This window comes from Prinia subflava, assembly GCF_021018805.1.
Source record: "Prinia subflava isolate CZ2003 ecotype Zambia chromosome W unlocalized genomic scaffold, Cam_Psub_1.2 scaffold_33_NEW, whole genome shotgun sequence".
Lineage (NCBI taxonomy): Eukaryota > Metazoa > Chordata > Aves > Passeriformes > Cisticolidae > Prinia > Prinia subflava.
This window is the reverse complement of record NW_026960610.1, coordinates 530,738-543,596: the sequence shown is the minus strand read 5'-3', so window position 1 is coordinate 543,596 and position 12,859 is coordinate 530,738. Positions and strand designations below refer to the sequence as shown.

General features: G+C 44.7%; 1 protein-coding gene across 2 annotated transcripts in view; it reads right to left on the bottom strand.

Annotated features, from left to right (window-relative positions):
- The window catches only part of LOC134565116 (ADP/ATP translocase 2-like), a 39,111-nt gene that overhangs the window by 4,685 nt on the left and 21,567 nt on the right, over window positions 1–12,859 (bottom strand). The window contains exon 2 of one of the 2 annotated variants that reach the window (XM_063424521.1): window positions 9,955–10,089. In XM_063424521.1, coding sequence (XP_063280591.1) covers window positions 9,955–9,996 — 42 coding nt within the window. In that variant the 5' untranslated portion in view covers window positions 9,997–10,089. Of the gene's footprint in view, window positions 1–9,954; window positions 10,091–12,859 lie in introns of those variants that run through there. The other variant, XM_063424520.1, reaches the window with a different exon arrangement.

Genomic DNA, 12,859 nt, shown 5'->3' with positions numbered 1-12,859 from the left:
TCCCCCCACGACCCCTTCCCCCCTCAACCCCCTCCCCCTGCCCCCGCCCCCACCCCATACCCCTGTGCCAACCCCTGCTGGCCTCCGGCAGCCCCACCCCACCCCTCCTCCCCCTGCCTCCTTCCCGGCTGTTGCGGCGGCTCAGGGGGGCCGGCCCCTCCTCCTCCTGCCTCCCCGGCAGCAGGGAGAGGGCCGCCCCCCCCCACCCTGCACGGCCACAGCGGGGGGTATGATTGCCACACGGCGGGGGGAGGGGGACAGCCTGGGCTGCCCAGCCAGCACGGACAGAGCATGCCTTTCCTTCCCAACACACAAGGGACTGCAAACGCTGTAACCCCGGTGTCCCCAGACACGGGGGGACCGGCAGCAGTTTCCAGACCCTTGGCAAATGCAGACGAACACATTTTCTCTGTAGCTCCGGTGACATATGTAGGCAGAAGGCAGGGTTCTAGGCAATACCAGCCACTCTCCTACCAAGACAAGAAAGAACTATGTAAAGTACAACGTGAGTTTGGCAGGGACACCCCCATCTTTAAAGGGATGTTTAGAGCCACATTTGATTCTAATGAAATGGTCCCTAATGATATTAAGGACTTATTCAGATGTCTGTTATCTCCCTCAGAGTATGATCTGTGGGACAATATGTGGAAAAGAGCTTTAAGAACACTTTTACAGGAGATTCAGCAAAACCCTAATATGGCTAAAGACACTGAGAATAATGATATTACATTTGAACATCTTTGTGGTGAAGGTGTCTGGGCTTGCCCCGAAAAACAAACCCGAGTATTATCCAAACAAATTTTACTTAGGATTAGCAATGTTGCAGAGAAAATGTTTTATCAGCTACCATCAAGGGAAGGGAAAGGAAGTTATGTCAATGTTAAACAATTTCCTACGGAGAATTTCTTACAGTTTGTTGATCGTCTGAGGACACAGGTGGAACACCAAATACCAGATCCCGTGGTGCAGGCAGAGCTGATCAAAGAGATGGCTCAAAGAAATGCTAATGAGACCTGTCGTAGAATTATCCTCACTTTACCCTTGGACCCTCCACCTACTCTGTCCCAGATGATAGAAGCTTGTTCCAGACGGGCAGAATTGTTCTGCACAACTGAAAGACATCCTGGAACAACACACCCACAGCATACAGCCCCTGCGGGACCACACCCCAGCAGGCAACAGATGCCACCAGACCAGCTGCAGCGCATCATCTGCCTCCGCTGCAAGAAACCAGGACACTTCGCCAGATCCTGCCCTCAGACCCAGAAGCAGAAGAAATTCAACAAACAAAAAAACTGAATTTACAGCGCGTGCCCGCTGTTCATGCTACAACGCGCAAAGATATAAATATAGCGGGACTCACATTGGCAAAAGCTTCTCTCTTAAAGAAAAAGGGGGGGGAGGGCAGGTCACGGGGTGTGGAGGTGCAGAAAAATGTAAATGTTAAATGCTCAACTAACAAGGTTTGGCAGCCACTTGGCCGTTTTAGACTTGTAACTACCAAAGGTTTCCATTTCAGATCTACTGAGTGGATGGTTATAACAGTTGACCTGTCTAACATCTCACAGGACCTGACGGTTTACCACATGGGATTGGACAGTGAGTATTTTGTTATTGGGGACACGGCACACACACCCTTGGAAATTGAGATAGCTCCCATGACCATAAAGGGAAAATTAATAGGCCTCATGTTGTTGGCTCGTTGTACACACCCACCCTTTTATCTGGTAGCGGGGCAAATTCTTGCCCAAGCCATACCAGTTCCAGCAGAGATCACAGCAGACGGTAAATCACCAGAGGTCTACTGGACAGAGGTGGTGGGGGAACCTAAACCCTCTATGATGTGCAACATTACTTGTGGATCAGAGCGCCTCCAAGTGGCAGGAGTGCTCGACACGGGAGCTCAGGTCACCGTACTGCCACAAAGCATGTGGCCTTCGAACTGGGAATTAGAGCCGGTGGCAGGCAAACTTCAGGGCATAGGAGGAATCACAATGGCAAGGATTTCGAAAAACGTGGTGCAAATTGAGGGACCTGATGGAAAGGTGGCGAATGTCCGTCCTTTCGTAGCAGATTATAACGCCCCACTGTGGGGGAGGGACACCATGTCTCAGTGGGGAGTCCAATTGGTCATTCCTAAAACACCCCAGGATTTTTGCAAGTAGCCACTGTGGAGCGCCCTACCCAGAAGTTAAAGTGGTTGGAAAACACCCCCAGATGGGTAGCACAGTGGCCTTTGAGTAAAGAAAAGCTCAAGGCGCTGGAAAAACTCGTGGAAGAGCAATTGGCTCAGGGACATATTGTGGAGACAACAAGCCCCTGGAATTTCCCGATCTTTGTGATAAAAAAACCGGGAAAGGACAAGTGGAGGTTGCTCCATGATCTAAGAGAAATTAACAAAATAGTAGAAGACATGGGACCCCTCCAACCAGGGATGCCCACTCCAACAATGCTCCCCCGAGATTGGAAATTGGCTGTCTTAGACATCAAGGACTGTTTTTTCCAAATTCCATTGCACCCTGAAGATGCCCCTAGGTTTGCCTTCTCAGTTCCCACTGTCAATAGACAGGCCCCAATGAAGCGTTATCACTGGAGGGTCCTTCCCCAGGGTCTCAAATCGAGTCCTTTCATATGCCAACAATATGTAGCCTTATTACTGTCTCCAATACGCGCACAGAGAAAAGAAGCCATCATCCTTCACTACATGGATGATGTGCTAGTGTGTGGCCCCAATGACTCTATACTCCAACACACGCTTGACCTAGTGGTTAAAGTTTTAACCTCTGCTGGATTTCAATTACAGGAGGACAAGGTTCAAAGGATGCCACCTTGGAAATACCTGGGCTTGCAAATCAGTGCAAGGACTGTTGTTCCACAGAGCTTAGAAATTGGTTGCAATCCAAAAACTCTAGCAGATCTCCACTCCCTGTGTGGGTCTTTGAATTGGGTAAGACCCTGGCTAGGCCTCACAAATCAAGATCTAGAACCCCTCTTCAATTTATTGAAGGGGGAGAAGGAGCTGACGTCTCCCAGGGAGCTGACCCCAGAGGCGAAGACAGCAATCGAAAAGGTACAAAAAGCCTTGTCAGAGAGACAGGCTCACCGGTGTGAGCCAAAGGTGCCTTTCCAGTTCATTGTTCTAGGAAAACTGCCACACCTGCATGGCTTGATCTTTCAATGGATCGAGGAAGAGAGAGATTCACTCTTGATCATAGAGTGGGTCTTCCTCTCCCACCAAAGATCCAAGACCATCACAGAGCCACAGGAGCTGATAGCACAGCTGATTCGGAAGGCCAGGGTAAGATTGTGTGAATTGGCAGGTTGTGACTTTGCATGTATTCACCTCCCGGTCAGACTTTCAGAGGAGGGAAAGAACTCTCCTGAGAGATTGACCAAAGAGATGTTTGAGCATTTGCTGCAGAGCAATGCCAGTCTCCAACTATCTCTGGACAGCTACAGAGGACAAATATCAGTCCATGCCCCGTCCCACAAGTTGTTCAATGAGGAATTCCACCTCATTCCTCATGAGAAAAGGAGTCGGAGACCACTCAAAGCTCTCACAGTCTTCACAGACGCATCGGGGGCTTCGAACAAGTCGGTGATGACTTGGAGGAACCCACAGACTCAGCATTGGGAAGCTGATGTTGAGTTTGTGGAGGGATCCCCCCAAGTGGCTGAACTGGCCGCAGTGGTAAGAGCTTTTGAGAAGTTCTCAGAACCAATCAATTTGGTAACTGACTCTGCCTATGTGGCGGGAGTAGTGTCCAGAGCGGAGCAGGCTGTGCTCAAAGAAATAGAGAATGAACATCTCTTCAGGTTGCTTTCAAAGCTAATCTATTTGGTTTCTCATTGAGAGCATCCGTTTTACGTGATGCATGTGAGGTCACACACTGATTTGCCAGGTGAGATCGCAGAGGGGAATCGCCAGGCAGACTCCCTTGCTGCACCAGTTGAAAAGGCACATCTCCCTGATGTCTTCCAGCAGGCAAAACTGAGTCACCAACATTACCATCAAAATGTGCCAGCCCTGATCCGACAATTCCAGCTAACACGGAGCCAGGCTCGAGCCATTGTAGGTACCTGTCCGAACTGCCAGCTCCAGGTCATGCCATCAATGGGCATGGGGGTTAACCCCAGAGGCCTGGGCAGCTGTGAGGTATGGCAAACAGACATCACACACATTCCTAGTTTTGGTCGCCTCAAATATGTTCATGTGAGCATTGACACATATTCAGGTGCAGTGTATGCCTCTGCCCACGCAGGAGAAAAATCTATACATGCCAAGCAGCACCTAGTGCAAGCCTTTGCAGTGTTGGGAATTCCAAAAACAATCAAAACTGATAACGGCCCAGGGTATGTGTCCAAGGAGTTCCTAGAATTTGTCCAGCAGTGGGGAGTGGAGCATAAAACTGGCATCCCTCACTCCCCCACAGGTCAAGCTGTGATCGAGCGTGCACACCAAACGCTCAAACAGGTTCTGGCTAGGCAGAACTGCTCGGCTTCGTGGATGACACCACAGCAGAAGCTCTGCAAAGCCATGTTCACCATCAATTTTCTAAACTGTTCATTTGAAAACATGAGTCCACCTGTGGTACGTCATTTTAACAGTGGTGATCAGTTTAAATTGTCTCAGCGTCCACCGGTTTTGATTAGGGATCCTGAAACTTGGGAAACCAGAGGTCCCTATGAGCTTGTGACCTGGGGTCGTGGCTATGCATGTGTGGCTACTCCCTCAGGCCCTCGGTGGATTCCCCAGAAGTGGGTGAAACCTTTTGTCCCCAAAAATCCAGCTCCAGCAGAAGGGGACGAGAAGCAAGTGACTGATGCTTCGAAGAGAAGACGTCGCCGGATGGAAGAGAAAGAACCTCCTTAGAGGTGAATTCCTTCTGGCAGAAACAGGAACCTTTTTAACATGTTTTAAAAAATGTTTATTTTTCCCTTCCAGAGAAAACCTACCTCCCACTCAACCCTATGATGAACCCCATCCAAGTTGTCATCCTGCTAATGCTGAACAGTCTGGCAGCTGCATGGATCATCCCTCAGCCACGTCAGAACGTCTGGGTAACCCTGGCACAGACACTTCAGCAAGAAAACATATGTTTGTCCACTGCAGCAGCTAAGAATCCTATGTCTACCTGTCTGGTAGGAATTCCTTTGCAGGCTGGAGAATTTCCAGCAGGCTTGGACAAATACAAGTCCAACGAAATTCCAGAGGCACACACCCCACAACCACACCAAGATCATCAAAAGCAAGGTGTGTTCGCCATGAACCCCTTAGCGGAATGGGTGCAGGGTTTGCCCAGGGTAGCTCATGAACCCCAGGAGTTAGAACTATTGGGTTCCTCCCCTGCCACATACTGCATCCAGTTCTCCATCATCCCAATACCCCGTAACACTGACGAGTACCACCTTATAAAGCAGTTCCGGGGAGAATTTACTGCGAAGAGGTGGTGTCATAATATAAGCCACATTGCACCAGACAACCCATCCCACTCCAAACCCAGAAGCCTCCCTAGAGGATTGTTCTTGGTTTGTGGGGATCGGGCATGGGCAGGAATTCCATCCCGGCTTTTCGGAGGGCCATGTACCATAGGGCGATTGTCCGTGTTGACACCCAACCAAACTTTAATTCGTGAATGGACACACAAAAACAAATCGGCTGACAAAATTCAAAAAAGGAGTGCTGACAATTTGGACCCAAATTGTAATTCAGACATTTTTCATTGGGCAAAGTCAAAAAGAGTTGCTGTATCCCTGTTTCTTCCGTGGGTAGCAGTAGCCAAAGCTCTAGGTGAATTGGGCCACCTAGAGTGCTGGGTGGTCAAGCAGGCTAATTTAACATCTATCGCCATCAGCTCCCTCCTAGAAGACGAGGAGATTACCAGACAGGCTACCATCCAGAACCGTTCTGCGATCGATTATCTCTTGCTATTACATGGACATGAATGCCAGGAATTTGAAGGACTCTGTTGCATGAATTTGTCCTCAAAGGCTCCAAACATCCATGCTGCCCTCCGAAGCATGAACAACATGATCGGACAAGTGAAGCAAGAATCAGAAGATTGGATCAAGGAACTGTTCAAGGGCTGGGGACTCACTGGGTGGTGGACTTCTGTAGTCAAAACAATTTTGTTACTTTTTGTAATCCTTTTCCTTGTAACCATAGCATTCGGGATCCTACGCTGTTTGATTTTCAAGGCTATTAATGGCCTCATATCTTCTACCTCAGAAGTCAACCATATAGAGTTGGCAAATCTAAAGCGGTCCGGTCTCCCTACCAACCATAAGTGGTGGGAAACCCACACTCCGTGTTAAACAGAATTTGAGAATCTCTCTCTGTATCTTTTTAAACAAAAAAAGGAGGAGATGTTACATCCCCCTGGGGAAATGGTTTCTTCTCCCTCAGGGACCCCTGGAACTCCTGTCATGTAGTCTGACCCTTCCTTCCCCTTCTGACCCCATTGGCTGTGTGCCAGCTTGCCCCTCCCTCAGAAATCCTGAGAAAAAGGGACCCCTGTCCCCCGGGAGGCTCTCTCTCTCCTGGGACATCAATCTGGAATAAAGGACTGCAGCTAAAAGGGTGAGAGCCTCTTTTGAATCCTTATCCTGTCTTTCTTGATATAATCCTACTAGGCCTGAGAAGGGCTGAGCTAGCTGAGACCCTTTGAGGGAAACAGGATTGTATCAAGTTAGAGATAACTTTTTGAATCACTTGACTCTTACAAGGTTTGAAGAGCTGATCAGACATTCATATGTACACATTCAATCTTTAAAATCTATTTAGAAATACAGTGTTAGTAAAAAACATACAGGTATGCTTGGACAAGGCAAGAAATCCATTCTTCCCCAATATGCTTACAATTCACATCTCCATATCCATACATGTCCAGTAAGTCTCAGTATTATTACCTGCACTGTGCCCATGGGAAAACTGAGGCACAGAGAAACATGGTCACTACACAGGTTGATTAGAACCAAAAGCACTTACAGCCTCAGAGTGATGCATGAGCCACCAGATCTGCTCTCTACCATCTTAATTTTTAGCTATCTATGCTTGCATTTCTTTGCTGAGAAAAACAGTATGAAGCGCCACTGCAGCAGAACAGAGCAAGTCCATTAAGAGAGATACTGCAAGACTTCAGCTGTAAGATACATCACCAATGAGTTCTAGGTGCAAGGCAGGCCTTACAGTTATCCCAAATCTTTCTGTAAGTTTCTCTCCACAGTTACAGACTGTTGCTGGATGGATTTGCTAATGCCTCATCCTACTGTGACATGTTCTAACCAAGCAGTTTCTGAGATTTACTTATTCTCACCCATCAGGGGTTATAAACAGTGCAAAAACACATGAGGAGCTGTGTAAAGCAGCAAATGCTGTGCTGAGCCCAGGCTGATGCAGCTCAGGCTAGAGCCAGTCAGCACACACCTTTGTGAGCTGCTGTGATTCCCATGCTGCCAGGGGCACAGCCAGCTTCCCACATGGACATGGGGTTTGAGATTTCTATCAGAAGGCACTGGGATGAGGCTGTTCCATAGTTGAACTTCTACAAAGGAACTGGAGCAACACCACGGTTCCTCAGGTATAACTCAAAATGATCTTTTGTTGTCCAAAAGCTCCCAAGAGGCCCATCTGTTGCATTGGCACTGGCAGTAACCTGGTGCTCTTGCAGAGGTTCCTACCTACAGGACCTGTCTGCAGCCCCTGGAGCACATGGTTCAAGTGGATGAATCACAGGTGGTGTGCATGGTGCTATTCTGTGTGCAAGTTCAGAGCAGCATAGTAGGCTTAGGTCTGTGCACTGGAACTAAAAAGTGGTCTAATAAAAAAATAGAGCTTTAAAAGTAGCTAAACAACATGACAGAGTTTGTGGCTCTGAAATATCTAACACATTTAGGAACTGCATTTTCCAGGAAATATTTCAGTTAGAGAACTTCAGGAAAATTATTTTTCAAAGTGTGAACTAATTCACATACATGCAGTAACAATGCATGAGAAAGGGAGGAATATTTCTGAGTATGCACTTAAGTTTGCAAGATTGTCATTCCAGTGTATTACAGTTTGTTGTGCACATTACAGTTCTGTCTTAGCAAAAGTACAGTTGCAGCAGCATACGTTCATCTTTATGCTGGAGATTCAGACAAAATTATTATTCTCAAGTACATCTCAAAAAATGAGGAGTGTATTTAGGAGTGTGACTGAACTAATTCTGACTGTAGAATGCCATGTCCACACAGTATTACTAAAAAACCTGGAGATTTCAGTAGAAATTCTCACATGTTGCATGTATTTTATTCTGTTTTATTATTTTTGGCTGACTTGGTATCTCAGATTGCTTTTAAAAAATCCATTTTCTTTAAGTTTTCAAAGACAATTTATACTCTCATCTCTTTTCTCTTGCCTTTCTGCAACTGGTTTAATCTCAAATGGCTATTCAGTATTAAAAAGCACCTAAAATAATGTCATTTCAAGTTCCAGTAGTAGACTTTTCAAACTAGTTTCATTTTTCCTCTTCAGTATGTGCTTGTCAGTCATAGTCTTTATATCCATTCTGCAAATGCAATACAGATTTATTCTTTCCTGTCACAGGTGTCTCACTACAAGAACCATGCAGTCCACTGAAATGTCAGTTTCTGTAGCTCAGCATGTCTTTCTTGCAAAGTTCCTTAAGAAAGGTATTTGTATATTTGCAGCGGACATTCTTATGTCAGTTTTCAAGCGCTGATTTCCTTGGCTCAAAATTTTCCCTTTGGAGGAGCTTTAATTCTCTCAGTTCTTGTGGGTGTAAGCTCTGGTCAACGCCAGGTGTTAGCTTGTCATTTAAAGGAGATTCAATATAACCATTTCTGTAGAGACAAACCCGCTTGCAGAATTCAAAGGTGCTAAACATAACACCAAAGTATGGCACAATATGATAAAAAAGAAATATAAGAAAAAAAATTAGACTCACTAGTAGCATCCATAGCTTAGATGTTTTAAAAAAGGGAACTTCGAGGACTTCAGATCTGATCTGTTAATAGACCTTGTCCTCATTTATATAAAATCAGAGTCTCATCTCAAACTATGCTGGCAGCTGCAGTGTGCTAAAAGGATGTTTATTGTTATTACATAACTAATGATAGCAATATTATGAGGAAGAAGGTCTATGCTAGCCTATAGATTACCAGAACTTGTCAAATACCCAAGCACATCCTAAGAAATCTCAGGAAATCCTGGCAGGAAACGTGGAATTTATTCTACATACACTAGAATGACTCCACAATTTTCCTCTTTGGCCCCATGCAGAACCAGCAGCTACTGGCTTTGTATCAGCCAAGGTAAGGCAGTCACAGGCATGCTATCACAATCAATCCCACTGTCACTCAATTAGCACTCATTAGCTAACCTGTAGTACTCTGTGTAGGTAATCCTCATCACAGCACTATAGAATGTATTTATGTAAATTAATTTACCTTCTGTTTAAGCTACCATGCTTTATTTCATGCTTTCAACTCAGCAAGGGCTGCAGTAACTGATACACATGCATTAAATAGCTGACTGAAAGCACTGCTTTGGACTTCTGAGCAAGTGGCTTAAACAAGCACACTTTTTTTTACAGCTCACAACAACATGTCAAATTACTGAAGCTCAGGTCAGAAGGAGAACTTGTTTAGCTGTCCTAAGTGGATTGCTTGCAATCCCCCATGCATTCCACACCTTGTGTGTTGGGAGCACTCCCTTCTTCAAAGATGTTGAAATGAACTTGCAAGTGGTGACATCTAGAAGCCAAGCTTGCATTTGGGGAAATACAACAAAACCAAGTTCCAAGGCTGGTTTATAACCTGCTTTGTCACTGATTCTGTCATCTAGAAGCTACTAAGTACAAAGGTATGTCATAAGCTTTCTATCCCCAACTGTCCAAAATTGTCTTGATTCCTTCAGGATAGTATTTGACTGGGATGAAAGCAAAACCTCACCTTGAGCAGACTGGGTGTGAGTCCACTCCAAAGTCCAAGCATACCTTTGTTCTTCACAGTTTGTCAGAAGCAGTCAGCCATGCCAGTAAAATGGACATCAACTCCTCCATAGTGGGGAAGCCAAAGACTCTGGGCCTGTCAAGAGAGACCCAGGGGGATTTAGAACAAGCAGAGAAAACCAAAGTAATTAATTATTTTCTCCATTCTGGTATATAAGTCAACACCAGGTTTCAACAAACTGATCTGGATTCTTCCCAAAAGCATCTAATTTGCTTTAAAATATAAATTAAAAAGGGCAAGAACTCACTCTTTGATAGGTATGAAAGTGAACAGTAATTTCACACAACACCTCCTTTGTGCCATGTCACTACCAGCAATAAATCCCACCCTTGTGAGGACAAACCATCCAAATCAGAGCCATATATTCCATCAGCTCCATGCCAGCTGCTCAGGTCCAGGTAGAGATATTTCACATTCCTGGCAGTGGAACACTATGAGAGGGAAGGTTGGAGCCACAGTGCCTCCCTGTAACTCTGATCAAACCAGCTGACTTATCTCTGGCTGCTGAGGCTGTGTCTGCACTGCTGTGAGAAACATGAACTGTACTACAGGCTTAGGAGCAGCAGCACAGCAGAAATGGAAGGATGGAGATTTCAGCCCAGGCTATTCAGGCCTACCAAGTGCTGCAGGTGAGCAGTTGGTGCCCATGCTCCCATATTAGTGTGTTCAGTTGATAGGGACTAGTTAAAGTTAGCTGGGGAGAACCCTGTTGACTAGCAGCTGAACTTCCAACTGCAGTATAGTGTCTGCTCACATGGAAGAAGTGTAGTTGGTAATTTTTAACAGCTAAATCCTTTCTTCATTAATCTCCTACTGAGTTAGCACAGACAGGATAGCCTGACCTTGAATAATCCCATCCTCATCCATCTGTGCACATGTAGCCATGGATTTATTTTGCATCGACAAATCAGGGTTTCACTCAAACACGTGGCAAGTGACACTTCGGTGTCAGGGGCCCCAGGACACAGGTTGATGACTTGCAAAATGATCATCCTAAGGTAGAAGTTTGATAAAAATGGGTCTTGTACAGTTAATTGATTGATGAACGTGGGTATCATGATCCCCACATTGATCTGAAACACCATATAGTGTAGGGATTTTTCACTCCTTGTCCACACTAACCTGTAGCTTCTCAGAGCTGCTAAGCCTATGACAAGCCTCATCAATTGACAAGTGGTGATGACATTTTCTAGGTACCTCAGCTATAGCATTTCAGGTACTTGGCAACTGAGATGCTGGAAAGGCAAATAGATCAAAACTCATGCTCTACGTATATAAGAGAAATTGCTAATCAAATAGTTACTGGCAAGTCTACTGTTAAAATTTAAAGGCTGAAAAAAAACCCTTGATTACCCTCCACACTAAGGGCATAGTCTTCTTTGTCTAAAAAAATCACAGATCATGATTTTTTCTCTTTTTTTTTTCCTGCCTCATTGAAATGCATGTGAAATACCTCTTATGGCAGGTAACAGGTAAAAACCTTCTGCACAAAGACTTTCATGTCTGTAGAGGGCAGTTTGCCTGAGGAAGAAGAGAACCCTAGAAAAATTCCTTGAGAAACCCCATTTTCAGTGCCATAAGCAAAAAGCTTATTGACATGCTCTCTATGCAAATTGTTACTAGAAAGTTCTTAGTTTTCTGTGTTATCATAAGTTGATTTTTGGTGCAAGAATTTTAATATTTTTAATCATTGTCCCCCATTGGACCCTTCCCTCAGACCACACCTTAACTCCCTATCCACACCAGGGTGCATAAGTACTTCTGTCTGACCCTAAAACCTGCCTTTGGCATCTTGCCTCTTGCCCCTTGTTACCGCCTTGATCCAGTTTGCTCCAATACAGTGGATGCCTTATTGTTTGTTATTTTTTGTATTATTAAATTTACTTTTCAGACAATGGATCGAAGCTGTCTCTCTTCATTTAAGTCGCCATTGGGCTGGGTCCTGAGGAAACTCAAAGGGGTCTGATAGTCTGGGCTCAGACTCCAAAGAGTTTCATATGTATGTACTGCAGAAGATGCTGAGTGCTCCAACTGAGACTTCAGAAACCAGTTCCATAAGAATGATGATGTTAGCACCAGCAATACTTAGAAGAAAACTAAAATGATTAAAGTATCCCTAAAAATGCAATGGCAGTGCTATAAACACATTATAAAGTTGGCTTTACGCAAATATTAAAATGAATACTCTATGTATAATGTGGGAAGATTTTACTGTATTTTCTTTTTTTTAACAGTGTTTAGAAATGTGATGAATGTATATTTTCTTTTTTTTGAGTTGTGAAAATTTTTTGTAACCAATCAAACCAGTTGACCAAATTGAATCAAATCCCTACCAGAAGGTAGGGGGAGGGGAATCCTCCTGCATTCTTGAATTAACCAAATGAAGATTGCTGACCAAAAGCTACAAGGAGGAATTTATTGAACCTCTCTTATCAGTATCTTATCCAAATGAAGATGAACAAAGCCCCAGGAGAAGAATTTATGAAACCTATGCTATCAGACAGAATGGAGCCACTCACAGATGGATCTACCAGATAAAATGATTGGGGGGAGTTGAAACTGAACAAAGAAATTCACACTCAAAAGAAATGTTTCAATCATGCATGTGAATTTATAAATATGCAAGAGGCTGATACTTTTAAGGAACAAGCCTTTTGGCTAGCATGTGTCCTTGGCTGAATGCCAGGTCACCCGGCCATATAGTGCTTGCTTTGTTCTGTTTCCTAATTGTCTATTTTTAAAATTTTTTAATGAACTTCTAAATTTTTCTAAGAAAGTGAACCTCATTTTTCACAGCAGTCATAGGAGAACTGCATTCAAAACTCTATTCTGCTTTCTGGACTGT